This window comes from Ammospiza caudacuta, chromosome 1, assembly GCF_027887145.1.
Source record: "Ammospiza caudacuta isolate bAmmCau1 chromosome 1, bAmmCau1.pri, whole genome shotgun sequence".
Classification (NCBI taxonomy): Eukaryota; Metazoa; Chordata; class Aves; order Passeriformes; family Passerellidae; genus Ammospiza; species Ammospiza caudacuta.
Window position 1 is genome coordinate 10,953,427 of NC_080593.1, and position 15,264 is coordinate 10,968,690.

The following is a 15,264-nucleotide window of genomic DNA, read 5'->3' on the forward strand; positions in this document are numbered from 1 at the left end:
TAATTCAATTGATTTGATTTGCTTCACTCTCTAATGGCTCCCAATGTTTTGGGAATGTCACAGACACCCTCAAACCAGGCTGTTTCACTTCAGAAAACAGAGGTGTAATCAGTATGTAACACTGATCTCTGTTGTGGAGTTCCCACCTGTGGAGCAGACCAAGTGAAATCCAAAGGCACAAAATCAGCATTCTGCTATGGAGCTAGACAATAGATATACAAACCTGATGAAGAGAGAACAAGGCAGTGCCTTCACACATCAGCAGTTTAAATAAAACACCATCAATTCCTTTAAAAAACAAGGATTTTGTAAAAGAAGGAGAAACTAGTGCTGAGACCTGCAACAAAATCAAGGCTCAGAGAACAGCCAAGCCTAAGTGGAGCCTCTGTAAGGTCAGTGAGACCAGGAATGCATGGGCACACTCCTCTGAGAACAAGAGAGAAGAGAGGTCAACACCAATGCCTACAACTACACATTGAACTTTGTGATCCTCACAAGAGTAAAACAACTCTGGAAAGTTCTTATACACACAGATGAAATAAATTCAACTAAGCAATCCATTATTAAATTTAGTTTGAAGGCACATTTACACCTTTTGAGCAAGTGCATGCAGCCTATCCCTTAATACTAAAACCAGGTATGTGTAAAAGGTCAGCTGCCCACACGCCTTAGGACAAGCTGAACTCCAAGGATATTGATAGTGTCTCTAGGGTCTTCAAAAGTGAGAGGTGGACAGGAAACCCAGAAATGGAGCAAGTTACAAAGATCCAAGTTTCTCTTCCACTCTTGCATACTTCTGTTCAGAAAACTTCACATGGTTGAGATGTTAATGAGTTGGGACATCACGTTTTCCTTTGGATTCTTGCATTCCTTCCAACAAAAAATGCCTCTCTAACAACCCTAGGCTGAATTAATTTTCCAGACATGACTGCCAAACCCACACCAACGTATGTAAAAAATGTACACACACATCAAAGCAGACATATATATATATAAATACACACAAAATGGATGGAATAAGCTTATTCTGCATAACAATATCTTTGTTTCTGCCACATCTGTTCCTTCAGAGATGCAGATTTCTACTGCAACTATCAGTGGTGGCAACTATCAGTACACTTGACATCTTCATATATCACAAGCACAGATACACATACCGGGAGGCTGTGGCAGGTAGGCCCCAATTAATTTTGATCTCTTCTTTTCATATCCCTTCTGTGTGATGTCACCTGCCAAGAAAAGAAAAGGATAATCAATAAGATGTGGATAAAGACAGTGTATAGCTTCTTAATGCCAACACCATCAGCTTAGCCACCATTGCACTGTTCAACTGTCCTGACAATCAGAATTAAAATGAAAAGCACAGAATGATCATTCTACCCAGAAAAAACTCAGTTCAGGCCAGAGCCATTCTGGCGAGAAAATACCCAGCCTTGACTTATTTCAGCACCAAAGTCCATCATGGAGTTTTAAAACCATTTTGATGTGCTGCACAACAAGCTTTCAAAAGCTGCAATGACCTTCATTAGGTTAATAAACAATGGATTATATAGAATGTGTGGGCTTGTGGTGGCTGGCAAAACACATCACTGATTAGCATTTTCTATCATTAATGGGACTTTTCTAATCGAGCATGTAAGGCACAAAAGACTTGAAACTGCTGCTATATCATTTCTGCAATAAAAATGTTTTAGCTAATTTCTCAGCAGTACTGAGGAACAAAACAAAAACAAAACAGAGCTACAACAGATTCACTAGAAAACAGTACACTAAAGACTCTTTGTCTGGATTTCCACTTAAGTATCAAAAAAATATTTGGAGGCAAATATCTGTATTTCCTAAATTCAATTAAAATGACACTTCACTGAGCCTCAAGCTTCCCCAGGTAAGCTATGTTTTTTTTAATATAAAAATTAAAAAACAGTTTTCTGTTAAAGTTTTCCAGCAAAAAATGACGCATAATTAGTCATGTAGAACGAAACATATTCTTTTAGTGTTCTTACATTTCAGCAGAAGTTTGGCACCAAAGCAGAGATACAGTCCTGACTCTGGAGCTAAATATCAAATTCAATACATGCATACATGCTTGTGTTCGATATAAGCTACTCCGGAAACTAAAAATTAAAATATTTTTAAAATAACACCACATTCCCTGCCCTTTCAATAGGCCTATCTGTTATTGTGAGACTCATCATGCAGCTAAAGCTCATTTGGACTTCTATACTGGTAAAGGCTGAGGGCTTAGGAGGGTGGAAACCACAAAAAAGAAGAGAAGCTTTGACTGTGGTGTCCAGCTGGACATGGCAACGTGAGGTTGTTTGTGCTGCTCCATCCCCGTGCTCAACCCTTCCCTGAGGACACCGTTTGCCAAGGGAACAACACACTCATTCCAATCCCAGCTGCTCTGGCAAATGGGTGCTAAATTAGCACCAAAGTCTGCTGGTCTGAAATCAATAACTACACAAAAACATCTTTAATTGCTATGCCTTGCTGAAACACCTTTTCTTGGGAATGGTTCCAGTAAGCAATAAGGAGGCAAAATTCTGCAAATCTCTCTGACAGTGTCCTGAGCCAACCTCTTGCCCCTGCTTCAAAAACAGTCCTGAAAATAACACCTATAGTCTTCACTACCATATCTCAAACTGCTCTACAAAAGAAGCCAGCTAAAATATCTAGGTTTTTAAATGAGGAGAGCGAGACTGGAGCACTTCAAATGATAACATTCCCGTATTTACGCAGGGAAGAAGTGGCAGACTTGGCAAGAGGTTCTAAGCCTTTAAAGCTCAAACCCACTGACTTTTCAAGCACATTTCTTCCCATTTTGAATACTTCTGGCATGTGTTCAAGCTAGTGAAACAAGCCTCCTCTCCGTTGTAATCACCAGCTTCTCACAAACCAGACAGTAACAATAGATACCACCTCATGAAAATGTTCTAATGACAAATGTGTTTCCTTTTATGTGAAAATTATAAAATGTGAGGAATTTTTTTCTTTCAAACTGTTGCTAAACAAATTACTATTGACTTCCTGTGCTCATCAACACCAAAGTCTCACACATTCCAGACATAGCCTGAGTAAAAATTTTACTTTTTTATTTTACTATTGCTCTTTTAGGAGAGCAGAGGTACCCTGTGGAGAATCACAGCTCCTCTGTGGTATGTGCAAGCTGGAAATGACATTTTAGATCTGAAACCATTAACAACAGGTGCTTGAGTATTGGTTACTCTTCCACTCACATGGTAGTACATAACACATGCCAATCAATACCTCAAGCTATGCATTCCAGACATGGCTCATGCAACTTGCACCCATTCCTGCCTCTAAGTTTCTTCCACTAGTTTATAAACCTCTATTGTCTTAATGGAATGAAATGACAGAAACCAGTCAAAGTGGGAAAGGTAAAAGTGTTATCTCTTCTCTGTAATAATCTTTTATTCAAATTGGTATCCACACTCAGTCTTTTGAAGTTCACTATTAAAGAACTACTCTGAGCAGAAACAATAGCAACTCCTTCCCCAGACCACTGACATCGCCAAAAAAATCACAAATATATTTTGGAAATATTTCAGTTTCCAGGAGCAAACTGCAAATTAATTTGGAATTATCATTAAACTTTCTATAATCATGCACATCATTTCCTAAGTCACCAACTATAAAAAACATGCAAAAGCAAAATATAAAATCTCTACAATTTTCATTGTAGCATCACTTTCACCATTTTGAGGTGGAAAGAAGTCAAGTGTATCACATACTTTGGGGAAGTACTATGCTTTATTTATCATGATTAATGCTATTCATATTAATTTGTGTTTTTTCAGGTAGACTGACTTGAGATTACAAACAACAGCTCACTAACCATTAAAATATTATGACATATGCAAATCTATTGCATTTCAAAGCTATATTGAACTCATTGTGTAAGCTCTAAAGATGTACTAAGCATAGCTCACCAAAGGTTAGGTGAGCCTAAACTCTGTTCTTACCATGAACCACCAATATTCTCAACCAAAATTGTCAACACAATACTAAGACCTTTGGACTATGTCCTTCCTCCCTTTGCAAAGGAATGTAATAATTTTACATCTATAATCTGAGGAGCAAACCCCTTTCCAGTCAGGTCCACCTAGCTCATGTTCTTCCACAGTGCAATTCTGCATTTAATTTTGGCTTTTTTAGAGTATCAATAAGATAAGTAGAACTACACTTGGTTGCCCTAGGAAGAAAGGATTTATGGTACCTTTCTGTTTTTAACAAACTCTTCTCTTGAAAAGCCAGCAGACCCAAGGAGGGGACAGGGTCTCACCCACAATGTCCTTTGAGCAGACAGAATGCGTTGGGCTTTCTACCCACTCTCCAAAGCCTCTGCATATTTAGATCTCCTTGCACAGGGGAAAAGGCTGGCAATGGGTTTAAGGAAAAGGCTATGGATGAATGGATGATGACAAGACTCCAGCACTAAGGATGGGAGGGAGCAGAAGGAGCACATGGCTGCAGGGCACTGAGGATGGGTGTCCCTGGGACAAGGCACCATCACATGAAGCCACACAGCTGAAAGGTGGCATCTCCATTCAGCAGCTCCCTGCAGCCTCTGCTCTGCCTGCCCGTCTTCTGCCATGGCTCGCACCCCATCCCCTGGCCTTGCCCCTGCTCCCAAGTGCTCTGTCCAGCTCTGCTGCATCCCACAGCTGGTCCCCAGCCCCTGCCCTCCTCACTCCCTTCCTCCCAGGCTGCACTCACTTCACTGCACCCAAGGATCTCAGCCTCCCGTTTGCATCAGCACTCCCCAGGTTTTTTTCCCCTGAACACGTTGCTCTTTTTTTCCTCATCTCCACTGGTGATCCAACAGGTTTCCACCTTGGGAGGCCACAGGTGTATTCCCTGGGGGGTTCTGTGCCCAAGGGCCAGCAGGGGAGAGCAAAGCACAAGCCTGAGAGACCTGAATGAACTAACAGTGAGCAAATGCTACCCTGCTTTTTCCCATGTTTAAAATTGGCTGTCCAAGGGCTGCTGAACAACAGGCATGCAGTACACTGACCCTCTCACCTAAACAAGTTCATTTCTATTGAAAGAAGTCTTGGAGAGTCTCTCCAGGCACAAGAGGGAAAATGCCACCTTTGCAATGAAAAGGACAGCATGAACTAAAGACCATCCACCCCTCCAAGGAGCAAGGTAGCCCAGTTGAGCTGAGTACAGGACCAGGGCTCCGGCAGTCTGTAATCCCAGTGCCATCTCTTTTATTTGTGATTTGTGCCCCTGTTCCTGCTGCTTCCCCAGCTGCAGATGGCAATGCTCTCCGACACCAGCGCCTGCAGACACCAAGTCCTCTGTGGCTATATTTAGCAAAGCCACAAAGCTGGAGTGTAAGTTCATTCGACTGTGCTCATCACAACTGTTACTGTTTGCATTAGACACTGTGTTTTCTTTGAACATTTACTGGCTTTTCCTCCTTCCTTCCCAAGTGCTGGATTTCTGCATTACAGAGACAATGGTCTAAAGCTGGGACAGGCAGGTCAGAGCAATTTAACTGCAGCACAAACCCGTCACGAGTGAGAAAGGAACAGCAGGTAATAGAGAGCCCCTGGGACACTCCGCACTGGGCAAGAGACTTTGAGAAGCAAGAAATGCCTGTAAATGTTGAAGTCATTCCCATTATCCTGTGTTCTTTCTGGGCCTCCCCATGAGTCAACTCCATCCATTTGTATGTCGTGTCCTACACTGAATCACACCTTAAACCACAAATGAAAAGGCACAACTTTGTAATCAGCAAATTATTCACTTCTTTGTGTTTTGTTAAAGGGAAGGTTATTAAATGTGAAAATATGAAGGTATTAAACATGAAAATACCTGTGCATTTCCACCCTTCCTTAAAGCATTTGCACTTTCAAAGCTGAGAATGGTTAGAAAGAGCAGTACCACAGAAAAATAAGGTGCTGTGCTGCTTTCACAAAAGCAAAATTCTTAGAGTTGATATAGTACAAAAGTTTCATTTTCAGCTGAAATACCTATTAGCTGGTTTATTATCACTTCTAAAAACAAACACATGCAGTCCTGAAGAACTGCTGCCATGATCTATGAAGTAAATTTATTCAAAATTATTGCATTATACAGAGAGGAGGAAAAAGAAATAACAAACCCCAACACAAGCTAAATGTCACATCTTTTTTCCTGGAAGATGCAAAAAATTCTTACTGATCTCAGCCTTTCACGACACAGCATGGGTAAAAAGCTCATGACAAAACCAGGGACCAAAATCACCTGTTTTAGTGCAGTGAAAACACAATTTTATACTCCATGATCTCAAAGCCTCACTGATGCTGCTGTTCTCACTACACATACATGTTTTCAAAATGAAATTTCAGGCTGGGACTTTGAATTAGTTTAAGGCACTTATGGAAAAATCCAGCACGGTAAATAATGCAATCAATAACTCCTCTCAAGCACACACTAACACAGAGCTCACTGGTGAGTGCCTTTCCTTTGCCCATGATTTTCTGCCCTCTAAAGATTCAATTTTCTGTACGACTTGTTTATTGCTGATGACTCAAATTCAATGTCAGCATCTTGGCAAGTGGGATTTGAATGAAACAAAGCTCCTCATAAAGAGAACTGTGAGTCATTTACTTCTCCCACTCATGATGCAGACAGTCTCCCTGTCTGGTCTCCCAAAAATATGCCAAGAGACAAAAGATTTCATTTTGGAGGGTGCAAGTACAGAGATACCAGAGCTCCACAAATATATCACATAGCAAATACAAGAACACAAAAATATATATCAGGAGTAATTTTCTTTTCCAATGTCTTTTAAAAATGATCTTCAACTACAGCAACATCTTAGAAAACTGCTCAGAACCAGGATGAAGAAACAAATGGCAAACTATGGCAGTGGGCAGAAAAATTACTGGGATCCCACACTTTCACTGCAACCAGTGCCATAAATTACAGAACTGCTCAAGTGCCTTTAAGGAGATTATGCTGTACCTTAAACCTTTTTCCTTTTTTTAAAGGTGACAATTTTACCCACCTATATCTGAATTCCCTTTTTCCCCCAAGGGTACGTTTTGTTCCTGTTTGTTGCAAGCAACGCAGAAAATGGCTGAATTTCAGTGAAAGATAAGGCAGAGTGTTCCATGTGTACTAACAATGTGAAGCTTATAATGTTTCCTAAAGAGGATTCTAATTCAAGAGAAAATATTTAAACAGATTATGCTATTAACAGAGAAGGTAAACTATTTTAACAGGGCTTAAATAAGAAATTCAAGGTCTTGTGAATTTGGAAAGTATTCCTATTCAAAATAAATACTTTCTTCCCATTCTTTTGATAGAGAAATTAAGTATCTGTTGCATAACCTGCCAAGTGCAGAGTGTTAATTCCAATTCTACTGTTTAAAGAAGTATGTGAGCAGCAAATAAATTTGTATGGAAGCCACTTTTTAGTATCTCCACCTTGAATCCCAGAAGACCCTTAATGAGTTTCCCCACTCACTTTCTGATCCCAAAATCTTCAGCACATTTTTCCAACACCAAAAATACTCCTGGGCTTTAAAAATAAGGTAAAAAACCTCCGAGGGAGAGGGGGAAATCCCCTAGAAGGAACCCCGAAACACCAAATTTAAGCCAATTAAAACAATCCCAGGGATTTTGTGACTCAGCCTTTCTCTGGGCTGGCTGGGCTGGGAGCAGCAGCGTCTGCCAGAGGGGTGGCGCGGGGCCAGGAGCTGGGCAAGCTGCTGAGAGCCCTTGGAAGCCCCTTGGAGCTGTGTGGTCCTGGGGCATCCCGGAGCCCCCCCGGGACGGGGAATTTGCACGGCACTACTTTTATGGCCTGGATTATTGTAAAGTAAACAGAGGCTGGTGGAGCAGTGAAGGTTTCCATTCTCAGTGGCAAGGGTTTATTTCATTATTTAAAGCTTTAACGAACACTTTATATAATGAAAGCAATCCTTGCCATTTTTGGAATTTTATGACTGTTAGGACCCTTCATAATGTTGTTTTCCTTCCTTTATTGCTTTATAAGGCTTATAGGGCACCCTTGAAGTGTATATCCTTTCTGCAGCTGCTGGAAGCTCATCTTTCATCTCTCCATTGGCTTTCCTGTTGCCTATGAGGCATTTGCCTGTTCTAGTTATTCTCCCTGTCTCTAACAAACGGTGCAGAGTCAGATCTTGCTCAAGATAAAAATAAAATACAATTCTGAAATCCATGCCTAAGGAAACATTCCTGATAAATGTTATTTAATAGGCAGGCTTTATATTTCAAGTTAGAAATGTTCCCTACAGAAAGATAATTACAGCAGTAATTCCACTTATCATTATTTAGAATTTACAGTTCAGAGCAAATCAGACATTTCCATAAATGCTGCACTGTGCTCTGCAAATTTGTGTCCCGATTTTTTCCCAGCCCTGAAAATGCCTTGGAAAGAAAAATACAGCAGGAGAAGGAGGAGGAGGAATCCTAAAGGAGGAACATATAATAGATGCATGAAACAAAATTCAGAATACATATCCAAACAAGTCTGTGTGCATATTTGCTCCTCTGGGTAGAAAAATATGTTCAAGACTTTTCACAAGGAAAAACCTGCAATATCTAAGTAGAATGGAAAAATTCATTAACAGCAAAATTTCTTATTTTTGTCACTTCTCCAGGAAGTAACCTATGAAAATAATTCTCCTGTATGAAACCTTGTGCTTTTAACCATATTTTTACTACTTTTGACATTACTAAGTTGAACCAAAAAAGTGAAAATGGGTTAATCTTCTTGGAAGGGAACATAAATCTTCCAAAAATCAATAGATTTCTAAATCCTTCATCCATAATTTTGCTCCCAGTATATTGATGCATCACAGTATGACTCCAGATCTCATCCCAAATTACAAAAATTCAGAACAGAAATCTGGAACTCCTGTTTTCATATGCTTGAAAAAAAAATAAAATTACTGCTTTTACCTGATGTATTGCAGCATTCTCCCTATTGACTTGGGATCTCCATAAAGCTTTGTATTAGGTATTAGTTATGGTAGTCAATAATAGAAGTGATTCTATCTACAGTATCTAAAATAATGTTATTTTATCCTAATGTGGGTTAAAGACATTATGTTGATTTTAAAAATAGGTATTTAGAGCAGCTGTACTGTAGAATTAGAATGCCAAAATGTCCAAATCTCTTCCCACAGATTTTGTAAAAATAGAACCTCTTCTGGGGAAAGAAAACTAAAAAACCTTTTCATGCAAATGCAAACTTCCACACACTTTGACAGCTGGATGCAAAGAGGGAAAAGCACAGATATCTTAACTACCATGGGAAAGCTGAGGCAGGAATACTCCCTTTTTAAACAATTTGAAGACCATGAATGGTTGTGGAACAATATTGAGGAGTTTTTAATAGTTGTGAACAGAGACTGGAATTACCATGACAACTATGCTGAGTGACCATAATGTTTTTAAAAATGTATCACTTGGGAGATCATTAAGCCCAATAACCTGGTCTGCAATTTTAGTGCACCATGCTTCACTACATGACACGCACGACTTGGAAGAATTTTTTTTAATTATGAAGAGAACACAAACATCTTCCATGGCAATATTCACATTCCTATTCCTGAAATGATGGTGTTTAGTTTACTAAATTCAGTAAATAAGTTATTTCTTGTACTATCACCAACTTTGTTGCAAGCAGTCAAGGATCATAAATGCCTGTTGCCCATAACATCCTGATAATGGATCCATCACCTGCTTTTCTACTCCCAGCAGCTGAGAACCAATCCTCTCCTAAGCTCTAAGTGCCCACGGGTAATAATTGTAAACAATGCAATGCTCAAGGAAGCCTCCAAATATCTCCAAGCTCTGATAAGCAATTCTCTCAACAACCTAACCCACACCCCTACTGCCTTCATTCCAGTCCCCAGTAACCCCAGTTCTTTTTTCAAGCTTTCCAACAAGAGTAAAATCATTTGTTTTCTTCCACAAAAAGCCCCCAAAAGTATAGCAATACATTCATTTCAAAAGCATCCAAAAGGAACAACCTCCTTGGATGCACAGTCCAACATCCTGCTAGGCAAGAACAGCAGACCAGAGAGAACTTCCTTGCTCTGAGTGATGGGAATTCTAGCAACAACATTGAATAGTTCCTCACATCCTCCCTGTCTCTGCAGATTTTTAACTGTTCTGTGCAAAATAAAACTGCCTCATTTAGAGTTCCCTTCTTAGAACTGAGTGATGGTCATTGATGGATTTACCTAAGCAAGATGTTGTTTCAGATCTGGAGAAGAAAGGAAGTTTAGTTTTATATGTTTTTACATGTACCCTTATACATGAAGGCATCTTCTCCAGCTTTATTTTTGTGAGACAGGCTGGACATGGTCCAAAGCATAGAGTAAGTCACATAAATTTAGCAATGCCCACACCTCCTTCTACAGTATTTCCTCTTGGTTTCCAATTAGGTTCTTGCTATGATGGCTGCAATGGACCCTTGTGTTATTTCACCTGAGAACACAGTTTCACGAAGCAGAAGAGCACTTGCAAGCTAGACACAGCAGGTTGCATTCAGGTACATTTTATGAATCTAATCAACACCTTCTGATGCATATTCCGCAGTCCAAATAATCCTGAGTAGGTGCAAAATTGTGTTACTCTGTTCTACTTTCTCACACAATTGAAAAGTAACTCTGATACTACTGCTAGACAGAGAAAACACCACAACCAGGAACTTCTGAACTCTAATACCATAGTACATAAATACTGGTGCCATCTTTCCAAGGGAATTTGTTCATAATTTTGTGCCTCAGTACTTCACTTTAGCACATGAGGCACCAGCCCCAAAGCAGAACCATCTGCATTTTAGTTTGGTCCCACTGAAGGCCAGTGCTGAGAGAGAGACCACAGAGGCTGCCTGGAGAGCGAACAGAGCAACCTGGAATGTGAAGAAGCACACTGTGGAGGGAAGGACCATGGTTTTGTTCACAAACCTCACTGCTCACTTTCACTTGAGGAGAAAGTGACCTCCCATTTTACCAATCTCATCCTTCAAGAGGTCTTAGAAGGTGTCAGACAAGTGCATGGCAACGTCTGGGTCACTGAGTCCCAGGTACTCATGAAGAGCTTTTCAAACACTCTCAGAAAGAACTGAATCTCATCTCGAACTAAATTCAGCTGTACTCACATTTTTTTTTTTCAATTCCAAGGTGGTATAGCACCCTTTTTACCATTCTGGGGGAATTTTTTCACTGATCTCAATCTTTTCAACTTGAAATAATTATTTTCCATTTAATCCTATACCATTGGTTTTCTGCGTTCATTGTTAGACAAACTTCATTTGTCTAAAACAAGTGAACTACCTCAAAAAAACAAGAGACCAGCCAGTTTTGTAAAACCTATCTTATCAAGGAAAATTCAGGTTGTGTTTTATGAAGTTTAAATTTACCTCCCTGTCTTTAAATTTTGCTTTTAGCATTTCAGGGCTGATATTATCTAGTTGCCTATTTCAGCAAATTTTTCTTCCGCTGTTATTAATATATAATAACTACTACACAAACTATTTCTAAGAAGACAAAGGCTTCCCAAACTGCACAGTTCCTGGAAGTATTTATTTTCCTGATAACATGAAAAAAACTAAACACTCATTTCTATTCATATGCAGTTCAAAGAAAACCCAGTTCAGATTTTTAAACAAATCTGGGCTTGAAAACCAAGGAAAATGTATTTAGAGCAAAATGATCTACCTATCCTGCTGATGCAGAGTAAATAAAATCTGTCTCTGGGCTCAAGAAATCAGAAAAATTAATCCTTATTTTATAGCCTGCAAATGCAATTTAGGCTGATATGTTAAAATACATTTTGTTGACAGTCTATTTGATCCAACAGCCAGATATGACAAAACAAGCAGCTGTTTATAGGCCTTTGCAATACATGAACTGCAATTCCTCTTATTAAGACACCCAGATCACTCTATCTTTTCTATGCAAAAAAGCTACATTTGAAAATGGTCACTAGGGTACTTCTGCATGAACCAGAGTACTGAAATTCCACTTTTAAAGGAAATAACCTAAAATGCATTCATGTCATTTTCCCACTCTGTTCCACAAGGACCTCAATCAGCAAGATGAATTAACATCATTTGATTATTCAACTCAATTCCTAGCCTGTTAGTAAAGGAACAGAAAAGCCCAAAAGCACCTTGCTGTTCTCCTGTTATGTGGGCAAAGTGTTTATGAAGCCCTGGAAATATGCATCCTTTGACTCAAGGACTCCAATTTCCCAAAGGCTGACTCAGATCCTACTCTCTTAACCCTGCAAAACAACTTGAAAGGAAAAATTGTTGCATACCTTCAATTACCCCAAGACACGATCGATGTCCCTGTTCTCCACAGGTTTCACAACATTTGACAATTCCATTTTTTTTCCCTGCTGCTGTTCACCTCTGAAGGCTCCTAAAGGTCTGTAACATTATTACAGACCTAATGTGACAGCTCATACTGATGTTGGCACAAAGCAGCTGTTCTCATTGGAATTATGACCCTCCAGAGCCTGTGAAATACTTGGAAATCTGCAAACCTCTGCTAGGTCCAGGGCACACACTTGCATGCAGCTGGAAAATCAGATCTTCATACTCTCATCCTTCTTTTTCTCCATTCCCAGCTTACAACTTCTCCTGATCAAGATATGGAAATTTGCTGTGGTAAGCCAGATGTGCAAACATTTTCTCTTTCTCCTCAGTTCTGAGTTCATGAGTTATTTCATACGTTAATGAGGTTATTCTGTGATTTCTGTAGCCTTTTCCCTCAGATTTCAAAAAATAATAAAGTATTTCAACCCAAAAGAAGCCACTAATTTCACATTCTTGTTACATTCTTTCCTGCAATATAGGGTTTCTTTCAAAAAGAAGCTGGAATTAAATCATAGCTATACTTACTAAAAAAAAAGCAAGCAAAATTTTATTGAGGAGTGTTTATTTTCACCTGTGCTAGAAGCCAAAACCAGCAGTGCTTTTCTAGCAGGCAAAGGCCATTTCCCACGATGACAAGTTCCAGCACTTGAGTTTGGCTTTCACAGACAGGGCTGGTGGTTTAGAAGCTCTTGAGAAAGGCCATGAATGTATGTTTGTATCAATAGGTCAAAATATACTCTGCTGCTCTTGTTCTCCAATTGTCACACAGTGAAAAGTAGCTAATTATTACTGCAAATGTTTGTTAATTTGATGGTTTGCAGGAATTCCCCTTGTGGCTTACTTATTTTGTGGATCCATAGGTAAATTGGCAAACATGCCAGCCTGAGGAGCAAAGGAACAGCAATAACACACCTTACAAAACCCAGCACTCCATTTGCTTTTACATTTATAATACAGCTACACTTTAGAAGTGCCAATAAAGATTACTTAACATGCAGAAAACCAACAAGAGACTTGATTTAATAATCTGTTATTAAGTCCTAGCTGGGAAATAGGACTAGCAGAGCCTGGGAAGATAGCCATCTTTTAAGAAACTAAGAAATCAAGAATTAAGGTAGGATTTACACAAATATACACACAACACTGAATTTTCAGCAGAATTCAGATAGCACATCCACCTAGATTGCTTTGGACAGAAATTCAGGTGACCAGCCTTGCACACCAGCTATCAGCCTTTGGCCTTGTGCTGCCATCCAAGACCCTCAGTCTTGCAGTTGTGTTCTTGTGTTTGGCCCACAAATGCTGCTGACCTGAGTGCTCCACCTGGGGGGACAAGTGTCCCCTTAAACCTGACAAAAGCACAGATGAAGCATCTGCTGAAGGCCACCTCTGCCGGCTGTCCTACACAAGCAGACCCACACATCCAGACAGAGCTCTGGCTGTAAATCCACATGGGCAGAGCAATGCATCATTCAGAGCAGCTGCTGCACCAGGTGATGCTTAAGAATTAACTTGATAAACCTGAAACACCAGGCACAAACCATGCCTCAATTTTCTTCTGCTTATTTCTTACCCAGACTTGATATTTTCCTCATTCCTCTCTTCTTTCCAATGGACACTGGTGCTGCAAGGCTGTGTCACAATCCCATTTTCAGAGATCTCCATTCTTGTCTACATTCTTTGTAGATAAGAATGGAGATCTCTGATTTCTGCTGATCAGCTGCTGAGCTCTGCTTCACAGGTGTCCACATCTTGGTGTCCACCACTACCTGAGCACTGGCCAGCCTCACTCAGACTTGCAGACCCTGAAGCTGCATTGCAAAGGTCTTCAATCACCCCCTTGATGTTTAATGTTCATAAGGTTTATAAGTTTTCATAATTTATATTTATTAATCATCTGCAATCTCAGGTATTGCTCATCCTAACATCCTCCTGGATCAGCTGAGTCCAGCCAAGGCTTTCCATGGCCAAGGTTGACACCAGACCTTGCAACTGCTCCCCTCTGCACACAGTTTGGAAGTTTCACTGTCTGGCCCACAGGAATTCCTCACCATTTTCATTTGATGTAATCACTCCTGCATGACTTCCTACCATGGTAGCACTGCAAAGCCAACATCCCCAACATCTGAACATCTCTGCTTTCACTGGAATCTTTGTTTTTATAATTCAAACAAGGACAGCATAATCAGAAGCTTTCTTTAACTAAAAGGTGATCCTTTATAGTTATATAATTAAAATAGTGGGTGATATCTGATAACCTGTACATTTAAGATGGAAAGATGCATCATCTTTGTGTCTTCCTGAAGGCAACTAAGGCTTCTGCCACTTCTCTAAAAAAGTCATGCTTTGAATCTCTGAAGACATTAATTTTCATGGATGGAAAAGGGTAAGAAACACAGGAATGATCACACTGGATCCCTTCCAATGCTCTTTCCTGTCTCTCAGCCCATACAGTTACTTAGAGGACATAGTACAGCAAAAAGTTTCAAAGAGAAAATGTCAATAATCTACTGTTTCTCCTCACAGTGTCATTATATCAAAAGCTATTAGAGATTTACCTAAACCTCAGAGCACAGCATTGCAAAAACCACTGCCACAGCTCAGAGGACCTTTTGCCTCCCTAGGAAAACTGGAACCCTGTTTTGAATTTTGCTGAAGTCTTGGCATCAGTGAGTTTCAATGAAGAATTAATTCCACAATGTAATTACACTCAGTGTAAATTTGCCAAGTTTTAAGTTATTTAAATATCCCCCTACCCTCTGCCCTGAAAAGTTCATGACATAACTTCTCTGCTGCATTCATTATTTGCCACACTTTTATCAGTTCCTCCTTGCAAGATAATTAACTCCAGATTTTCAAGAATTTTCAAATACAGTTTTTTCCAT

The 15,264-nt window shown here is 39.8% G+C and overlaps 1 protein-coding gene across 2 annotated transcripts in view; it reads right to left on the reverse strand.

Moving 5' to 3' along the window:
- DIP2C (disco interacting protein 2 homolog C) overlaps positions 1-15,264 on the reverse strand; it is a 311,802-nt gene that overhangs the window by 144,977 nt on the left and 151,561 nt on the right. For both annotated transcript variants that reach the window (XM_058800262.1, XM_058800269.1), the window contains exon 2: positions 1,158-1,229. In XM_058800262.1, coding sequence (XP_058656245.1) covers positions 1,158-1,229 — 72 coding nt within the window. The remainder of the gene's footprint in view (positions 1-1,157; positions 1,230-15,264) is intronic.